We start from the raw sequence: 20,780 nt of genomic DNA on the forward strand, positions 1-20,780 counted from the left end.
AATTGCCTGTATTACTGAGGAACTAGTCTTCCTTGTATCTTATGGTTGCTGTTCATTGTGGCATCTAGGAAATCCAGCAATGAATCCATCCAGGCGTATCAGATCTATGATATTTATAATAGGAATATATTCTCATCACAGAGGAATTAAAAATGTAGGAGTTGGACATCTAAGAGACAGCAGCGGTATAAGTATAGAGAGAGCAGTCCACAGAAATAATTATGTGTAACCTCTCACTCTTCAAAAATACCAGCCAATGGGCTTGCAAAAAACCCATATTGTGACCCTTGATTCCTTTTTCTTAATATTACATCTGGAAAATCACAGCAACCTGCTCTAATGTTCTTTTGAATTTTGTTACATAAACAGTTTTTCCCTTCCCCTGCCTAAACTGTAGCTTCTCTTCAGAGTTAGCTGGGAAAATGCTGTTGGAAAGTCTTTTCCTAATCACTCAAATTGTCTGCTTATATAATGAATACAGCTTTGGAAAACAAAAATTTAGTTCTTGGATTAGAGGCAAGTGGATGTTTACTCCAGAGTATTTTGGCTCATTTTAAATAATCTAAAAGACCGGTCAATACATTTTGCAGAATCATATGTCATGAAATTATAGGATTATGGAAAAATAGGATTGGAAGGCATTTTAAAAGGTCATCAACCCTATTCCTGTGCTTTACAGTGGGGTCAGCCAGGTGTGTGGCATTTTAAAAGTGGAGCCCTCACAACCTCAGCAGTGGGTTTTTCTTCGTTGCTAGGTTATTCCTGAAAATGAACCCCCACGTTTTCTCCTACAAGATAAGCTCAGCCAGGTTTTCTGACTGCTCCTGCCTTCATAATATATTCCAGCACACTGTATTACAATAAATCTGAGCAATGATTAGTAGGAGATACATCAGTTTTTAAAATATGTTCTCTTTTAATACAGTTCATTATTTGCTGGTAGGAACACTGGTGCAAATAAAAAGTGGAGAGACTGACAGTATCCTTTAAATTAACTTTATTTTTAATTAAGGTACAATTGAAAAACAGATCAGGGAAAAAGTAAATGTAGCACTTAATGGTTTCTGCTGGTAATGTGATAGTTCAGGTAATTGCAGTACTTATTGTATTTTTAAGTAATCAAACAGAATTTCACTTTTTTAAAATAATTGTTATTGGCAATAGTCATATATTCCCTAAAAACAGTATATTCAATATGTACAAACCCAATTAGGATCACATCAAATCAAAATAGACAGAAGATTTTTTGTAGTTTTTGGCAACCCCTCCATAAAATTTTTCAGAGTGAAGGTTAAAAAACTTAATGGGACTTACTAGTTTAAGAACTAGTGATTTTTATGAGGCAAAATGGCTTTTATATAATGCCCAAATATTTTATCTCTGATTCTTTTTCTGAGCCCATTGTAAATGCTTCTGTAATGTTGATTTTTCACACATTCACGTCAGTGTTAAAAATTAATTTTTACTAAATAAATTGTTAGAAACATGACAATTTAAGGTTTATATACAGTGCTATATAAATACTTCATTGTAGTAAATACTATAGATCAGATGGTAAAGAGTCAATTTACCAAAGCATTGTAAGTATGAGCACAAAAGTGTTTGATTTCAGTAGAAGTTTCTTAACACACTTGTAATTTCTTTAATGGCAATTTTCCAGTGAGGAAAATTAAACTCGCCATTTAGCTTGACTCACTTTATTAAGAGCAAAGGTAAATAGTTTGCTTCCTGCACCTTTCTACCATTACTATGTTACTTCTCTAGAATAAGGGGAAAAGCTGCTGCAGGGGAAGAAGTCCAGCACATCTGAAGTGTCAAACATGTGATATTCAGCCTGTATGCCTGGTAAGGGTAGAGATAAGGAAATGGACAGTGCCATCCTCTTGCCAGTACTGCTACTGCAGAATGGGCAAACAATTCCCAGGCCTTAGTCTGGCAGGGAAATTGGGGAGATAACTCCAAGGCACTCCTCTGATCAGGTTTCCTATCTGGCCTCAGGTACATCAGTTTTCCAACTGTAAAATAAAGATGAACTCCCCTTTCTTTCTAGAGTTGGGAAAATATGTATGCACCAGATGCTCAAGCAAGACTATATGGGTAATCTGAAAGGTTCCAAAAATGTTCAGTACAATGCCTATTAGGAGCAAAATACTCGGTGGAAGTTTAACCTATTTGAAAACATTCTGAAGACTTATTGCTAGTTGGATCTTTTAGGGAAGGAATATATGAAAAAATTGAAAGAACAGTAATCAGATTTTCATTGTAATTTAATCCGCTGAAGAACAGTAAATGACTTCATGGCACCAATATAATGTTATCAAAGTGGCCCAAACCACAGATTCTGATCAAGCTTTTAGCAGACTAAACATTAAAATTGCCAATTTTTAAAGAACACTTTCTGAAACACAATCCTTTAAAATTGTTTTAAATTGGCAGTTCAAAAATAGACAGTTCAAGTCATTAGTGTATCTTGAAAATCTCAGACTTTGCTTAAGAGCAGATCACTATATTTTGATGAATCCATTCAAAGATCTCCTCATAAACTCTCCTTCAGAAGCGTGGGATGTGATAGTTAATGTAAGCAATTTCTACAGTATATGTCATCCGGATAGGTTTCAGCTTAGACACAAATTCTGGTCCAGTTAAAGATCTGAAAAATGAGTACAGAATAGAAGGGCTGGCTCAGTGTTAACCTTGTGCAATTAAATCAATACTGTAATACAGACCCCCGTGCTGAGGCAGCATCACCCTTCCTGAGCAGCCCTACTTACTGCATGCTGCAGTGCATTGTGTGACTCCTGCCCTTTCCATCACAGGAAACTATTTAAAAATAGAAATGAGGTGCAGCGGTTACCTTGGGTCTCACTTTTGGAAGGGTGGCTATTACTGACATCAGAGAAATATCTTATCCTTTTCTTCTAAATGCACTGGGTAAGAAACACATCTTGTGTTAGCTATGCCAGCTGTATTTTGACAGACTACTGGTAAAACTCTCATCTTTTGCAATTTTTGGCAATTTTAGAAGCCCAAAAGTTGGACCAGACCTTCATAGCTGATGCAGAATGCAAGAATGCCCTTTGGCTCTGGGATCCCAAAATTTTTCCAGCAGTTTTACAAATAATTCTATGGTTTAGCTTATTTTATATAAACCACAATTTATAACTGTGGTTCAGTTACTGATCAAACAAAATTATTAGGTGGACTCAAAAGACTTTTTTCTAGATAAAACCAATAACTAATAAAAAAATCCAAACCAAAACAAAGGCTAATGAAAAAAACCCAAACCAAAACAAAAAAATCCCAAAATAAAACAACAAAGCTGAAACTATGCATTTCCTGTTTCTTATTTTCCATTTTTGAATGGTGTTTTTCTTTAATGAATGTCTAAATTAGCCAATTTATTTCTGTTTAGAAAGTGTTAAAAAATATTCTGATACTTCAGGAGGTTTTTTATTACCCCTCATTTTTGTTTTTTCCTAAAGTCCTCCTTTTTTTAATCTTATCCAAATATTTTGAATAAATTGGAGAGGGGAAGATTTCTCTGTCAAAGAGATTTTGCTAAATAAATCTCCCATCTTAAAGAAGTGCCTATCTGTATTCAATGGTCTCTTTAAAATGTGCATGTATGTTTGGTCCAGTCTTTAGAATTATAATCAGCTTAATACCACTATTAAGCAAAAAATCACTGTCAAAACTGATTCCATTGTTGCCAGCCTTGCTGAGCAGCCCAGAGATTGAATGGACTGTGGGGCTAATTAGGCAGCTGGAACGGGATCATTTCTTATCTGTAAAGCTTTGCTCATCAGAGCAAGGCTAGGGAGGATGATGGAAGAAGAGCTTTTTCTTTTGTCACAAGAGCCTGCCATGTTATTTTCCATTTAATTTCATTAAAACGTAGAGTTGTATTGCATGACAACCTGATAGTTTAATTGTCATTATGAAATTATAACAAAATGATCCATGATTTTTGATTTAAATCAGAGTTCAACTCTGATAAGGATGGAAATCATCATACTGATTTCCAATTTGCCCTGTCAAAATTATTTTTCTAAATGTTGCTAAAAACTCAGTATAATGTACTCAAATATTTTAAATATCATGACAGAAATGTAGTGATTTAATAAAACAGCAACGATAAACATCAACAAATCATATTTTAAATTGCCATTATTTGTTATCACTTTTGTTAATTTCGCCAATAGACACCTTTAATATGGATTTTCAATCCTAAAATTAAGTTTCTATTTTTGCCCAGAGATTCTCTCTTCTGTCTTTAATCTGATTTTTAAAAATTGCCTATTATTACAAGGATTAGTTTATTAAAACTCATCATCTCTCTGCTTACACATTCACTTCTGCTGCTTGAACTGCTACACTCCAGTAAGTTAATGCTGAAGTAAAATCTATTTTTCATAGCTGCCAAAGTGACTATTTTTTTGTTAGAAACAAATTGCTCATTTGCAATTATATTCTGATTTATTGGAGAGCATTAGTACAACTTTTTTCTATTCCTTGTGGGGATTAACGGTCTTTGCTTGAGAAATTAATTTCAATAGCTTCTAGGCAAATCTCACCTATTCTAAAAACACAGCTGAAACTTCACCAAAATTGTTTAACACTTTTTTGGCTTCTTCATAATCTTTTCTCAATATGCAGCAGAAATATAAGATATTTAAGAGGATATCAAGAATGCCAAGTGTTTTCTGTAAAAAACACTTGTCTATCATAAAAATTCAGGACTTTCATAATTGTAAGACAAACCTTGGAAAGATGAAGTTGTAAAATGCATTTTGTATGCTTTATACTTACCCTATGGCTTTACTTTAAGATATGCTCTTCAGATATGTTTTGCACACTTTTCTTTGCAACCATTTAGTTCCTAAAAGAAAATGCAAATTTAGATTTTCTGAACAATAAGCTTCTAGAATCTGGAGGTTTAAAGAAGACTTAGACTCTAAGAGTTGATAACTGTGCCTTAGGGTCTTGCCAGTTAATATGGTAAGCAGTTCTTTCTACCAAAATCTGACTACAACCCTTTAGATTGGAGACTTAAAAGACTTAGGTTTTTGTGGTGTTTATTAATTAACACACCACCAAGAAACTACTAGCTCTCTAAACTACTATTTATCTAAAAAACACAACTAGAATTATGAAGTCACCATTGCAGTGCTATGGAAAACCCTTTCAAATCACACACATATTCTTTTCCTCTCTCCATTTACTGTTAGAATGCAAATCTATCCCTGCTTGCTTTGTCCTGTCATGCCATGGTATACACTTGATGGGGAGCCCAGTGTTGTCTTGGGAGTTCTTCCTGGCATTGCATGAGACTTGGACAAAGTGATAAAAAGGATTTTAGTTCCTCCCGCCTCCAAACAAATCCATGGGAATTTAGTTAGGATGATCTGCTTCTTTGCATTAAAGAAAGAAAGAAAACAAAAATAAACTTACTTACCCATAAGAAACATATGGCACATGGTTCATTTTGAAACAGTCAACATCATGCTGAACTAAGTAGTTGTTACTGGAATTCTAAGTTGTTTTAGCCAAACCTGTACCTTATGCCATGATTCTGCCTACTTAATACAGAGGTTTGTGGTATTTATCTCCTTAATCATGCATTTCTCATCATGTGTTCTGAAGGTGAGTGTGATGATCTTCCTGCTACAGGGGCCCGACTTTGCTCAGAGGACAAAGCAGAATTCTCTTTAGAAAGAGAGGCATGATGGAGACACTTCTAACTGAAGGGCTGGTGTGGGGCTGAGCTGCTAATTAGGGAGCACTTAAGAGGATGTCACAAGAACGTCCAACCAGCATAGGTCATGCAGGTGGAATTCAAGTTGTCTTAAAAGTTCTACACTAGTCTGTGGGAATAAAATACTAATATTAAGAGATGATAGCACTTTGTGCTGCTCAATTAATACTGCTAAAAGGTAAGTCAGTACTCTAAGAGGTGGAATCTGACTTAGATTACTTGTGCTTTTCATTAAAATATGAGAAAAATACACTTGTCCAAGAGAGTAGACTTTATTGCAGATATGAACAGTGAAAACTGTAGTGAGGCAACTTGGCTTTTTAACACATAAAATAATGTAGTCTCCAGTACTTATAAAAATATCTGATCTGTGTCTAAACAACTTTATAACCCTATTTAGAATAAACAATATGCAAACAATATGTTGTCCCTTGTTTTCCATTTGAATTAGGCTGGGAAGTCTTACAGGGGTCAAAAAGCATGTGCGCATTTACGCATCCTTCAGCTGACTGTAGTAGTATTTTATGATGTAAAACTAAACCACTATTCAAAGTCCTTAAACAAGTATATTAAAATTATGCCAAATTGAACATTTCTGAACATTGTTCTGTATTTTTATGGTTTTTTCTCTCCATAAAGGCATGTGTTTGAAGAGAGAAAGAAGTATTTTTTCCTCTTATTCAGTATTTGGCAAATGCTATAACAGAGAGTGAATTAAACACCTAAAGATGGTCAGAATCCAAGGTATAAGAAAACTATGAAAAAGACTCAGTTTGAGGCCCAGGTGTCAAGAGCAAAAGTGGAGCCATTATTTTCTTCTCAGTTTCCACAACGGACTTTGTTTTATCTTTCATGAGAACCATAATATCTATACTTCAGGCAGTTAAGTAAACACTATCTTTTTTCATTCCTATTTTAGACATATTTTTAGCTAATTTTACAATATAGATGTATGAGAAGTGAAAAAGATCCCAGCACTTGAAGTTTATGATTAGTGAATATTTTCAAAAGAATATAGTCAAACAAATAGTGTTACTGAAAAATAATTAGTGCTTTTTCCTTAGGAGCATTACTTTTAAACCTTATCCAGTTTACCCTGCCCTTGGCATCCTGCTGCTGGCATCAAATGGACTAATTTTATAGGTAGTTACCTAGATTGTGTTTCAGATGTATATGTCCCAGGAGAAGGTTAACATATAAAGCCAGCTTGGGAAAACCATCCAGCCATTTACAAAGAGCCTTCAAACACTTGCTGGCTTTTGCAGTAAAATTCAGATGCCAGGTGTCACAGCTCCCAAAGAGCTTCATAGCCTGCTTCTCATTTGGGTGTCAAAGAGGGTGGCTAGCTCTTTTTTGTCACTGTTGTAATTGAAGCACACTTCCAATAAGACTTTTTAAATTATTTTAAAAGTTGTGTGTGTGTGTGTGTATAATGTTTTATAATTGCAGAGGAAACTGGCTGTAAAAGTCAGCATCCCACATTGACACAGTGTGCTCTCTGATGAGATCTGTCTAATCACTGGCTCTAGCAGCAGGAATTTGGGGCACACAGCACCTTGGAAGGATGTGACAGCAGGCCATATTTGTAAGAGGTGTAGAAGGTGTACTTCTAATTTCTTAAGTGTTGTTAAGAACAATGGGTTTGCTTATTTTTTTCTCCAAATTTGCAGCTGTCTTCTATAAATAAGTATAACAGTGTTGTCTAGTTTGGATTTATATGAATGTATGCCTTCATTTGATTTTGGCCTTGAATTGCCTTGAATGAAGTGAAATTTCATGGTAATAAAATAGCAGGAGGACATTCCTTACATAGCAGTGCTGGAGCACCCTTGGTCCCTCCAAAGGATCTGGGAAGTGAGGCACTATTCCAGCTGCTCAAGCCAGTTAAAGATCTGACACCACAGCTGTGTGAAAGAAGTGTCTTCCAGTTGAAGGTGGTGACCATGAAAATAATTCATGTTGCAGTTAGATAGTGAGATGCATGTTTGGACTCAGTTTTTCTGCAACAGAAACTCAGAGAAGTCAGTGAAGTAGGCAGCTCTGGAAGCTGACCTAGGCAGATGACTGAGCCAGATTGTTATTCCTGATAATTTTACTGATAGGTCTTTGAGTTCCAGCAAGTGAACAATGAGAGCAGACCCACTGATAGTGCTCAAACCAAGGTATTCAGGTCAGTCTGAATTTTCAACTGACTGCTGTCTATTAAACATCACAGGAGGAACCAATGCAAGAAATGGCTGGTACAGTGGCTAGAGCATGTGATTTTTCAGTTCTTTATTTCATGTCAGTCACCTTCACTTGTCCTGTGCAGTCAATAATGAATATTAATGTGTAAATTCCTTTTTTGCAGGAGAACTAAATCCATGGTTCTCAAACTGCTGTTGCAGAATCAGATGGCTAATGGCATTTAAATAACAGTTATGATCAAAGGGACTATGGCAGTTGTAAATTAGTGGACATCTGTGACCTTTCAGCATAGATGAAAAGCATCTCTGTGCCCTTTACAGTTGAATTCTGTGGTTGCTTCAAGGAGATCTTGACAACTGCTTTTTGCTCTGACTTTATGCAGTGCTTAGCATGACAGTACTGATTCTGCCTGTTTCTGGATCAGTTACTACAAATAGCGCAGTAATAAAATCTTTTAAATACATTGGTCTAAATTATCTCCTGACCTTCAGCTGTGTCCTATCAGCATCAGAATACAGTTCTCCACAGGCTTTTTCAATGTTTACATCAATAGCCAACATGTGACAGAGGCTGAAAGAGGTTTAGCTAAAATAGAAGAGTAATGAAACACAAAGAGGATTTTATAGCATTATATGTTGCCTTCAAAGTATTCTTAATGACTCTTAATGTTAATATGGCAGTGAAGTGGGGGAAATTAAAGCAGAACCAAACAAACCAAACAAAAGCCAAAAATAAGAACCCAATGATCATAATAAAGGCAAAAATGTCAGAATTCAGAAGACTGAATTTGAATGCCATTACTTTAATTTCAGTAGGCATTTCATAGTTACTTAAAATTTTGAAACTTTCCTATGATCCTCTCCTTCATTAATTAAGCTAATGACAAATAGGAGCACAGGCAAAATAATGCAAGCTAGAGTATGGTAACTGGGGTTTTTTGAGGAGAGTACCAACTACAGGCAAATATTTTCCAGAACTGTATATGAACCAAACAAGGCTAGAAAAAGAAATCCATATTTTTCTATTATTACATTCATGCATGGAAACTATGAGGCTTTTCCACTAAATAGAACACTGGAAAGAGAAAAAGCTCAGAATTACAAAGAATCACTCTGGTTTTTACTAGGCTGTGACTTGAGACAATGGCTGACATCAGTATTCATTTTGTTTTGTCAAGTCATTTTGCAAAATTTAGGTGGGCCATAACTAATAACAACATACAGGAACTCTCTAACTAACCTCAGCAATTATTTTTCTGCCTATTACTCTGTACTGTCTGGCTGCCTCTTAGCATTTGTGTAAGCACTTTTGTACTCATTATAACCTTAGTCATGTGCTGCCAGCATTTCAATAAGTACCTCCCACAAAAATGTGTCTTCATACTGTGTACCAAGTGCTGAATCCTTGTGCACATAAAAGGAGGGAGAATGCAGGAGAGAAAATTTAGATTTTTAAGTACCTTTTCTAAAAAAAAAAAAATCCCTGATAATTTGTGTACAGGCCATTTAATACATTTAATATAGGTAAGCACAGAGAAAGAGTATGGAATTTGGCAGGGTAATTTGGCGGCATTTGTAAGACTACAGTCCTAAAATTGTAATGTTTGGTGACATAAAGCCATCAGAATACAGGCCACTGTTATATAGGTACAGTGAAAATTATTATTGCTGCACATAATAAAGCATCCAAACCATCTTTTTCTTGGAAACATCTTTTAATGTGTCCCTTCTGCCTTAATTTGAAAAAGAGAGACATAGCAGCACTATTCTAAGCTAATGGGTATTCCTTAGGATAAAAATAGGTGGATTTCAGGGAAAAAAATATGCAAAGCCAGTACCTTATTTGAAGACTTGTAGGTGGGTCCAGATTCTTATTTAGATTAGCTTGGGATGTTGTTTTCCTGTAATCAATGGTATTTCCTTGAAAGAGGCAGTCTGCTAGAATAAGCTCATCTGAAATAATACAGTTACAAGAAAACTGTTCCCTTTGGGAATGGTGAAATTTAAAATAATATTTCAATTGATAAAATGTGATCAAAAATCTCACTGCTGCCCATTCTAGAGATGAACCTGACATTACACAGAAAAAACATCTGGATTATTTAAGTGTTGTCTTTCCTCAAAATAAACTTCCTGATTTGCTGTTGCACAGTCTCTGATGTTACTTGGAGCTGACTATTACATAGAAACAGAGGGACTCCTCTATGAGTGTCTTTTTCTGCTAAAGATATTTCCCAGCTTTTATTTTTACTGGCCACAATTACATTGAAAAGGCTAAAATAAAATACTTATTGCAGTCAGGGTTTCTACAAAAATGTCCTGCCATAGATGTCCACTAGTATATGAATAAAAGCATCTCTTACATGGCTAATGTTTCAGCTCATCCCTGGTTTTGGTCTACAGTTGCAATGCAGGCTAGCTCCTCTCTCCTACAGCTTCAACCGCATCTGCATGTGGTGAGGCATTAATGAACCCTTCCAGGAGTGGTCAGGTTGGAGTATACTTTCTCCAGTGAAGTGAGATGCAAAGATCTCATGTGCAGAGAATATCCACAGTTTGGCTAAGTGAAGAATATGTTTGTATGACAAAAACATGAATAGGCTGAAAATGCTCCTGGAAGAACCCATAAACCTTGTTGTGAAAAAACACAAGTATTTCTTATTATACATCTTCATGATAACCCACATAACTATTGAGGTAGCAATGCTAAATGGATAAGGCCTGAGAAAGAGTTTAGAAAAGTCCTGAAGATATTCTTTGTGCAACCTTGAAAAAATGCTTTCTGAGCCTCTTTTTTCTTCTTGTGCTTTTTCTCCCTTTTCATTACTGGAGATCACTGCACAGTCAATCTTCAGCTTCAAACCAGCCATTCATGTAGTACAAATAGCTATCATAATCATTCCAGTAACAATAACCTTTCTTTTTCCTCTCTCTCCTATTTTACCTTCCTCTTCTCTCTAGATGTACTTTAAAGTAGACAAAAATAAACTGAAGAGGACTTGAAATGTGTGGGGCCTGACTGGCTGTTGACTGGCTGTTAATATCTTGTAGTATTTTTAATTATTGTGTCTTCCACATCCTGCATTTTGTTATATTTTCCTTCTCTGGTAAAGTAACCTTACACAAACTTCTGTAGAAATGCAACAGTCTGTCAACATTGTTCTTAGATTAACATGCTGAATTTCTGAGCCAGCCGTGCTTACCTTTATGCAACCCAATCTCCAAAGTAAAATCCTGCTTGTTAGAAGTCTTTCAAAAGGACAACATCTGTCTGAGGTTAAAGTCCTTGCATTAAACACGTACTGGCCTGAACCACTATGTTTCTCCTAAATATCTCCACCTAATTAATTAAAAATGTATAAAATAGAAAGAAACCAAAAAGCTGTGAGAAAGCGTCTTTAGCCTAGGGTCAAAATTCATATTTTGTCTTTGGTTTCTGTCTATTAAAGGACACAACTACCACAATTCTGTGTTTTCTTTTGATATTTGTCTGGATATATTCAGCTCTCTTGCCTTCAAAGTCATCTGTGGGCAGATTTTTTGGCTGAGGCAGCCTGTGTCCATGCTGTTTTCAGTCTCATCAGGGGCTGGCTCCTGAAGCCTGTTCCTGAGCACAGAGACAAACAGAGGGTTGTGCTCAGCCCTTGTGGTGCTAACAGGAGAGCACAGCATCAACTGACCAGAGGTCGAGCAGCAGCAACACAGGTTTTGACAACCCTGCGAGGACCTGCAGGGCTGGGATGGGGTGGGCACGGGGCAGCTTAGAGCTGGAGAACAGCTCACAGAGGCTCACAGAAAGCCCAGGGAGCTCAGGCTGTTGGAAGTGGCTGTCCAGCTTAGGAGAAGCTTCGGAGGAAGAAGAAAGTACAGAGGACGAGGGGTCAGAGGAGATGGATATCTCATTTCCCAGAACCCAGAGCAGTGGGTGAGGGAGAGCAGCTGAGGTTTGAGGTGTAGCAGGGTGTATAATGACTGACTGCCTGCTAGGCTGAAGAGAGGACACCTCTGGGGAGAGGGGCAAAAAGGTTTGAGGGGATAGAAAAGGCTGGGGAGCCAGGCTTGTAGCATGGGCTGCGAAGAGGTCTGTGCCTCCATGGGCTGATGTGAACAATTCCAGCCAGGATCTGTGATGGAAAATTGTACCAGACAGCCCCCACATGGATCTGCACTGATCACTCTCATGCTCCTCATCTCAGCTACACTATCACTTCGGCTTTATGGAGAAATATAAAACTTCTAAAGGAAAAAAAAAAAAAAATGAGGAAAGGATAAGGTCTCTTTAGGTTTTCTACAGTAGTTTGTTATGTTTGACATATCCTGACATGAAGTCCCACTGAAGTCATCCTGCTGGCTGGAGGTCCCCAGGTGAAAAGACTTGTTTGTGTGTATGAAAATCAAGCTTCTGGCCTAAAACCTTTAAAGAAGTTTGCAGGCATATGAAGCCAATCCAGATTTCACTTTCTGTGAGATAATCCCCTGGTACTAATGACTGAGGTCTATAATTTATTCAGCAAAATGTCCCAACTCCTTCTTCCTGGGGCTTCAGGGCTTTGGGAGTTTTTTATCTTTTTTATTCTTTTAGATTTGATAATCCTATTTAACCCTCCTGCAAATGGGACCCCAGGGAGAGCTTTTCAGTTACACACAATTAGTTTTATAAGCAGCATTATTAAATCATCCATTGGCTGTTTGGTATTTTAAAATTCCTTTATTAATAGCAATGGAGCCTTTTGTATGAAGAACAGAGGGTGGCATTATATGAAATTATTTCAGACTCTAAAAATAACTTTTCCTGTTTGTGAGTAAAACTAAGAAATGAGCTTTCTTGTCTAAAATTTTATTCAAAATCCTTTCCCCCACTCATCTTTTCTCATCTTCATGATTTTCCCTCGGATGCATGAAATAAGGCTTCATTGGATTCCAAGAGAAAAGAAAGTTCATGGAGCAGGGCCAGCCCTGAGGAATCTTGCTAGGTTGATGTCCCCCTGCCTAAAGTTGAGAACTGTGCTCCCATATCAGTGACCCCATTTCCAGAGAAAGCATGTCAGAGGATCACAGCTCAGTCCAGCTGCACTTAGACTCAAGGCCACAGAGCTGGAGAAGGGCCATGGCTGCTGCCAAATAAACTGAGGAACTGGTGCCTGAACTGGGGCAGAATGGAGGCAGGTGCTGGAAAGGAGCCTGCTGGGGTATGTGAGGACCATGTGCGTCTGTGATTATAAGAGTGCAGGAAGGGTTGGGTGAGAGCAGGCATGTGCCCACTCAAGTAAATAAAGCTTAAATTTCCCTAACAGTAAAAAAGAAAAAAAACAAAAGAGTAGACAGGATTGGAAATACTGATAATTTTATGAGAAAAAATTGGAGGAAGGTTCATCTAGACTGAAGTACCCAGAAAATAAAAAAATAAAAAAAAAAATACACAAAATAGCTCAAAGAGTTTTTACTGGATCTGAGAAGGAGGCAGTGATTGCAAACAAAAATTACGGAGAAAATTTTGTTGAAAAGTGCAGGAGCACATGAGCAAACACCCCAGACCCAGTCTCTAGAGGAAATGGTGAGAAGTAGGACAAGTGGAGGGTAGTATTTCTCCCTGCTGCATTTTCAGTATCCAATTCTGTTTTATATGAAGCTGGTGGCTGTAGACAAACCACTACATCCACTAGGTAGTTTTATTTTCTCTCTAAATTTGACTGGTTTTCTTTTGCACCTACATATGATTTTGTCTTCAGCAATATCCCATAACAACACATTCTCTAATTCCTCACTGTATGGAAGGGTACTTTTATTTATTTTTAAACCCATTTCCTGATAACTTCATTCTCATGAGACAGACTGAGCAGTCATTGCATATTCACTTCCCTCTTGTCACTCCGGATTCCCATTGTTCTCAGGGTGTTATATTTGACAAGGCTGTATTTTAGATCTTGTACTGAATTTAACACAAACATAGTGTTTAAGGCTCTGAAGTTGTGGAGTGGAGCTGAATGCACTTCATCTTTGTCTGCTCTCCTGGGGCTATTGTGCTGCCATCCCTATTCCTGACAGGCCAATTCATTTACATATTAAAACATGGGTTTTAGAATGGATATGTAAATTGACTTTTCAGTTCATACAGTAACTCCTGATACATAGCTTTAAATCTAAATCTGAACCATAAATTTAAGACATGGGCTGTGTTCTGGTCCAACTTACTCTGAAGGATCATAAGAATTTGATCCTTTTTCAGAGAAAAAAATTGAGAGAATATTCTTGTGAGAAGAATATGGTTTCCACTGGTTTCCACTGCAACATCCACAGACTGCCCTCTTCTAAAAAGTGAGATAATTTTGTTCCTGGAAGTGATATCAGCAGATAACTTTTTCTTATGAACACAGTAAAAGGAGGGTGCATTCATCTTTGCAACACATAGGATTTATAAACGAAGAGAAATGTGTATAAAGACATTGCTCATTTCCTGGTATTTACTGAACCATTATCTTTTACCTCATGACCTCTTCCTCTGCTCTTCTTAGTCTTACAAAATCAAAATAAAATTCTCAGGAGATTCCAGTGGACAATATAATTTTGTTTATTTTGTTTAAAAATATATACTGTAAGCTAAAAAAATATATTATCTACATATATATATACATTGGCAAGAAACAGAAAATGGCACTTTTTGTACTAAAAATAACCACAAGTTATTTGAATATCCCATAGTGTCTGTAGATACTTAGTGGCGACATATCTTTCAAGAACAATGGTTACCACTCACACTAGACTAACATTTCCTTTACATATCTACAATTTTTCAAGAGCCTTGCCAAAGAATTTAATGGTTGGTATCTCACACTAATGTGAAGAATATAAGTTGCTACAGTCTCTTCCTGGGCATGGTGGGAAATACAACCTTTTGCTCGCTATTTTATTCCTGTCTTTTCACACTTCATATCTATGACACAAACACAACAAAACAGCATAGATTTATATCCCTATTTGGTACAGCTGTCCATAGCTGAACAAGATGTTAGATGATGAAAAAGCAGGATTCCTGGATTTAGATGGGAATACAGCATTGCCATCTGCAGTTGCCTTTGTTATTTAGTAGGTCATTGACAGCTGGATCACTTACTGAGCCTAGAGATGCTTCAGGAATAGGTCTTTAGAGTTGGCTCAACACAACAAAACTGAGTTGTTCCCTTGGAACTGCTTAGTGTTTGTTTTCCCCACAGCTTAGCTTTACAGAAAGGATTTGTGAAAAACAGTGTTTTTCATGAAAAAATTACCTAATAAACACTTATCCACTCCCACATTTTTCTGTTCTCAGTAGGAAGAAAGATGGCTGGTGCCTCCTCCCATTTTCTTCCCTAAACAATTCCACAAAGAACACCCCATAACATGTAGCTTGGTCTTGGCATCCAGCCTGCTGCTTGGAGCCTGGCTTGGGGAGTAGCCCTTTACTTAGATATTAAAAGATACTTCCTTTACCTTCCCTAAACCTCTGCTTTCCAAAAAAAGCAAGTGAAACCTAAGAAACTGAACCTTTCCCCAAACCCAACTGGAGGGCTGGAACTTCCAGGAGGAATAATATGCCTTTTCTCTCTGATCTTGACTGTTATTAGTTCAGAAATATGTCACTGCACTGTGTCATTATATGGCATGAAGCTTCTGCACTTCAAGATGAATGGCTTCTAACTTCACTGAAAAATAGCATTTTTCCTTGCCACTGCCCACTGAGGAAGGTGTCTGCCCCACTCAGGTGCTGACTCAACCAAGGGAATGATTATTCCAGTTCTCATGGGTAGGTGGATTCGTAAAGCAACAGATGCACTCAAATTTCATTTGCTCATTTGCTTAGATACAGTTATTCAGAGCATAGAAGGATTAAGGAAGGTGAGGGGGGTTTTCTGCCTACAACTTCAAAAAAATGGAACTGGCTGACACAGCTGTTTTCTACGTAAAGTAATTAGGAAACCTGGAAACAGAGGGTCATTTAAGGCAAGGACCAGCGGCTGGTATTTTTCCTTGTCTCCTCCCAAGGAGTTGTTAATCTCATCTCACTTTAAAGAAACCAAAGAAAGGATGTGTGCAGGCTCATGGGAAAGCTGTTCTTTCTTGACAGGGTGGGAGGAAAAGAAAAAAGGTCAAGAACAGAGCATGTTTACCTAAGCCATGTGCTCCAAGCTGTGTGCTGCTGTTGAGTGCAGCTGCTTTCACTCTGAGCTGGCATTTTGTGGTTTTGAATACTAGACCACTAAATAAAATATGGGGTTTTAATACCTTTTTTTAAAAATATATCCAGTGTGGGCTGCTAAAGTAAACAGAATATTGCACGAGTGCACATTTCATTCATATGAGCAGAAGCTTAAAGCAAAAATGGAAGTGCAATTAGCAACCAGCAGTCAAAGGCCCTGCAATACAGCACAACTACAGGCAGATATAAATTTCCTTTTAAAGAAATATACTTGGAGGACATGTTGCATAATTCTGCAAGCTAAGGAGAACACTGACTCACTGAGTCAATATTTGCTAGATTTGTTGGGCCAAATTCAACTCTTGTTCACGACAGAAAAAGTTTTCAGAGCAAAGAAAGGGCCTGGCCATGAGAGTTACAAACAGTCTCTGGTCCCTGGGGCCTTCTCTTCCTGGGACCATGACTATTGACTACTTTCTTGGGATGGATTTTCCTTCAGCTTCAATGGCTTTGGGCAGCCTGTCCTTTATATTTGATAATTGGTAGCTTGTGGTAGCCTTTTCCAGTCTTTTGACTATTATTGACAACAGAGAAATACAGGACTGAACAAAGGAATTACTACATGTCCTGTTGAAAAAGAAAGTAAACACACATTTACTAAACATAAGAAATTGAGATGTGCAAAAAAAGGATGGAAGCACAGACTCATCTTCAGTAACAGATTTAAGCTGAGCTGCTTAGCTGTTGCAGCCAGGTTAACAAAAAAGGGAAAAATGTGAAAGAAAAAAGGTTTTAAAAATTTATTTAACAGGGCTTTAAACAAGGGATCATGACCTAGTGGGATGCATGAAAAGCAAATAGAAAGACAGCCTAGTGATGCTGAAAGATTTGCTTTGTGATGTCCTCTAGTATTTCAGCTCTGAGGGAGCAAAAAATATATTTCCCTGAGGTTTTAAGTAGATCTGGTGTGTAGCATGTTACACCACTACCAAGCCCTGTTCAGGTTTCACAGTCTGCTATGAGCAGGGTCTAAAGGGGAAGCAGAAGCAGTCTAGAAAACCTTCAGGGAGTTTGTTTTAGTTCTTAATATTTGCATATGTCTTTTTACTTTTAAAGATGTCTATTCATATATTTTATACCTTTTCCTTACCTAGCAACACTTTCTCATCTTTTGGGGGCTTCACTACCTGAAGAAGGAAGGACAAGCTGGCTCTGTACTGATGTGCAGATCACAAGAGTAACATCATTATTATATTTAATAAATAATAATATTTAATAAATATAATAATATTGTAATTATATTTTCTCTACAGCTCTTCTTAAAACTGTGTGGGGAAAGACATAAAATCAGTGCTGGCACTTGAAACAACAGGAAGCTTTGATAATCTGACTCCTTTTTCTCCACCTTTCCTTGATCCACAATAGCAGATAGTGCTCTATGGACTGAATTCCTCATTGTCTTGCAAATCAGGGGCAAGTCCTCTCCAAGCAGATAACTTGCACAAATGTTAATTCAGTAAATGCCCTGATGCTAGAGGACTTTCTGGTGAATTAATTTACCTATTATTCAGGCAAGTACTCCTTCCTCACCCTCCTTCCTGAGCTCTGGGTACTTTGGGAAAGCTTAATGAAAGTAGAAAAGAAAAAGGTTAGAGGAAAGGAGAGGGGAAGAAAAATGTCTAAATGTAGTTTCATTTTAGAATGGCAAAACCTCCCTTTTTAGAAATGAACTAAGACAATAGAGAAAGCGCAGTTTCTGGGCAGAAGTGCTGTTTTGTGCTACTTCTCAAAGAATTTGGCTTTGTCTTGTCAACCACAAGTGATGGCAGAATGCCAATTCTCTTTTCAACTGGTTGTCTTGAGTATTTGCTGATGTTTCTGAATGAATGTTGATCAAAGGAGCTCAAAATGGATTTAACCTTTTAGATCTACCACTTAACAAAAAAATATATTTAATACATTAAAATTATATTTAAAAATTTGGTCAGCCTGTAAGTATTATTCAGGCTGTATTTTCTGTACTTACAATAACCTACTCAGTTATTGGAAAATTTTTACTGACGGCATCTAAGCAGGGTTCTTTTTCGAACATATGACTAGTTATAATTCATTGCTCCATAAATAAATTAATCTTAAAAGCACTCCACTGTTAACTTTTTTTGAGAAAATAATAGTCATCTTCCATATCCAGTGAGGTAGAAGAAAACAATCAACAGATGTGGGTATGAATTATTTTCAGTCCTTGTACCTACAAAGTCTCCTTCCCCTATGTTCTTACCTAAAAGCAACAGGGAAGGACTACAGAAATTATCAGGGGGATGGACAGTGTGCATAAAGAAGGCTTCTGGAATTTTCTGGAATTTCCATTCAGCAGAATGTAGAAAAAAATTACGGATATATAAACTAAAAAAATATATGAAAAGAGACAAAACCCTATTGAGTTACATCAACAAATATATCAAAATCAAACACCTTTGAGATTTTTATCTTCTGTCTCTCTTGAGTCTTTAAAATAGATACCGAACCTGTTTTGGAAAAGTGCAGCACACACCTATTTTTTGAGTGTATGCAGCACACACCTATTTTCCCAGGAACTGTTGAATTCCTGTGTGGTGAGACAATTAGATTATTTTTGTCCCAGATGAGGATGAAACACTTTTAAAGGTTTTTTTGTAGGCTAACCTGCACCCACTGAATTAGAGTTGAGGGGTTTGAGCACCAAATATTAAATGTATTAAATATTTAGATTTTTTACTGAAAACAATGTAAACCTAGGCTCCACAGGCTAAACTCATCCATGTATAGTTCTGTTTTTGAAACTGATCTCTGCCTAGAAGTCAGTGCAATCAGAAATTGCTCCTTTTAGAAAATACCCCATAGAATACAAGTCATTTTTGTTGATCTCATTAGTTTAATTCCCCATTCTTTTCTTATTTACTCAGAAGCCACTAGTACGCTCTGGCAATCTGTTGTTGAGAACCATAGGGCTAGACCCAACATCAGCTCAGTTAAAACAAACTTCATTCTGTCATGCTCTACAAGTGTCTCTGAAACATAAATACACAAACTCTATACAGAGGTATAGTTTCCTAGAAAATTTTCCAAAAATATTTTGTCCATTACTCTTCCTCCATTTTGGAGAAGGCACTTGCTCTTAACACCTCCATGCAATTCACAAGAATCAGAGCTCCAGTTAACTCTCGCCACTGTTTTGTTACTGGGTTTTTCATTTTATCCAAGGCTGATTGTAGGTCCTGTAAGACATCCCTATAACCATCTCCATAATGGGCAGCCCAAGTGTAGAGAAAGTCATATGCAGGTTTCCACATCATCTGAAAATAAAGGAGAAAAAAATATTGGCAGAAATTTAATTATTGAGAAAAAAAAGCTAAATAGTTGAAAAGTCACAGAAAAGAAAAGATAAAATAAGTGTTTAATCACTAGGCGTGCTGAAATGCTTTATAAAAAGAGTCATGTTGATATAAAAACTCCAGTAATCTTATTTACATTATTTCTATGAAACTCTCAAATTCTCAGAGGTAAATAATAGATAAATTCTTCACACACATGATTATCACCAAATCAAAATATATCCTTGTCTGAAACTATAAGTCAAAGAACAAGAGTGGAAGGAAAATACTTTTCATCTTTTGCAATGCATACATCCATGTTTTAGGATGGGGATGTGTATTCTATTTGTTATCTGTTAGAGGTGTGGCATTTATCTTCTGTTAATTGAGCAGTTTTTTTTCTTTATCTCTTCCACAACCAATCCTCCCTCTGGGTAGATATCTTCTGTTAATGGGTCATTAAGTGTCACTGTGTGACTGATAAAATTACATCATCCCATTGTGAGAAGCTCCACCCAGAGGGCAGAATCAAGCGTTCCTACCTTGATATAATCAGAGCTTTAGAACACCAGAGACACCTTTTTCCCACTGGATTCCTGGAGGAGCAGCTGTCTTCTCCACTGGCTTCCCAGAAGAAGACCAGGCCCATCTACACCACTGCTGGACCTTCAGAGGAAAACTACAGCCTTCTACAGGATCCCTGCTCCAACAGAACCACACCTGGCACTGCAGGAGGACTGCAGCCATCATTTAATCAGGACTGCTACCAACACCCTGACCCATAGGGTGTCCAGTCGTATTCTGACTCTGTCAGTGATTTGTTTTCTTTTTTGTACTATTGCATTGGTATATTTAATTTTCCTAGTAAAGAACTGTTATTATTCCCATGTCTTTGCCTGAGAGCCTCTTAATTTCAAAATTATAATAATTTCAAGGGAGGGGGTTTACATTTTCCATTTCAAGGATGACTCCCGCCTTCCTTAGCAGACAGCTGTCTTTTCAAACCAAGACAAACCAGCAACATTTTCCCTATTTGGTTGTGCTTTTGATGGTTACTGCCCCATTAATCATCATTCTACTGTCTCTCTACTCAGCCTGAAAATTTTAAACATGCTATTTACCTTTCAGAAATGTTTTCTGACAACAGCAGCAGAAAGTACATCTGGCTACTGCCTTAAAAGACAATAAAAGATGCTTCTAAAAAGACATCTGCATCCTTAGGCTAAGGAGAATCTCCAATCTTTATTGGATACAGGGCCAACATTGTGGCAAAGTATGAGGGAAAGTTTGAGGTACTTAATGCCTCCCTTGCTTCA

General features: G+C 37.1%; 1 protein-coding gene across 2 annotated transcripts in view; it reads right to left on the reverse strand.

Moving 5' to 3' along the window:
• Window positions 1–2,249: 2,249 nt before the first annotated feature.
• The window catches only part of MACC1 (MET transcriptional regulator MACC1), a 50,078-nt gene continuing 31,547 nt past the window's right edge, over window positions 2,250–20,780 (reverse strand). The window contains exons 5-7 of one of the 2 annotated variants that reach the window (XR_014951605.1): window positions 9,780–19,446; window positions 4,810–4,879; window positions 2,250–2,650 (exon numbers count right to left, since the gene is read on the reverse strand). Coding sequence is in view for 1 of the 2 variants with exons in the window: in XM_085567779.1 (XP_085423905.1) it covers window positions 19,234–19,446 (213 nt within the window). In the remaining variant the exon portion in view is untranslated. Of the gene's footprint in view, window positions 2,651–4,809; window positions 4,880–9,409; window positions 19,447–20,780 lie in introns of those variants that run through there. The other variant, XM_085567779.1, reaches the window with a different exon arrangement.

Source organism: Lonchura striata, chromosome 2, assembly GCF_050655825.1.
Source record: "Lonchura striata isolate lonStrDom1 chromosome 2, ASM5065582v1, whole genome shotgun sequence".
Lineage (NCBI taxonomy): Eukaryota > Metazoa > Chordata > Aves > Passeriformes > Estrildidae > Lonchura > Lonchura striata.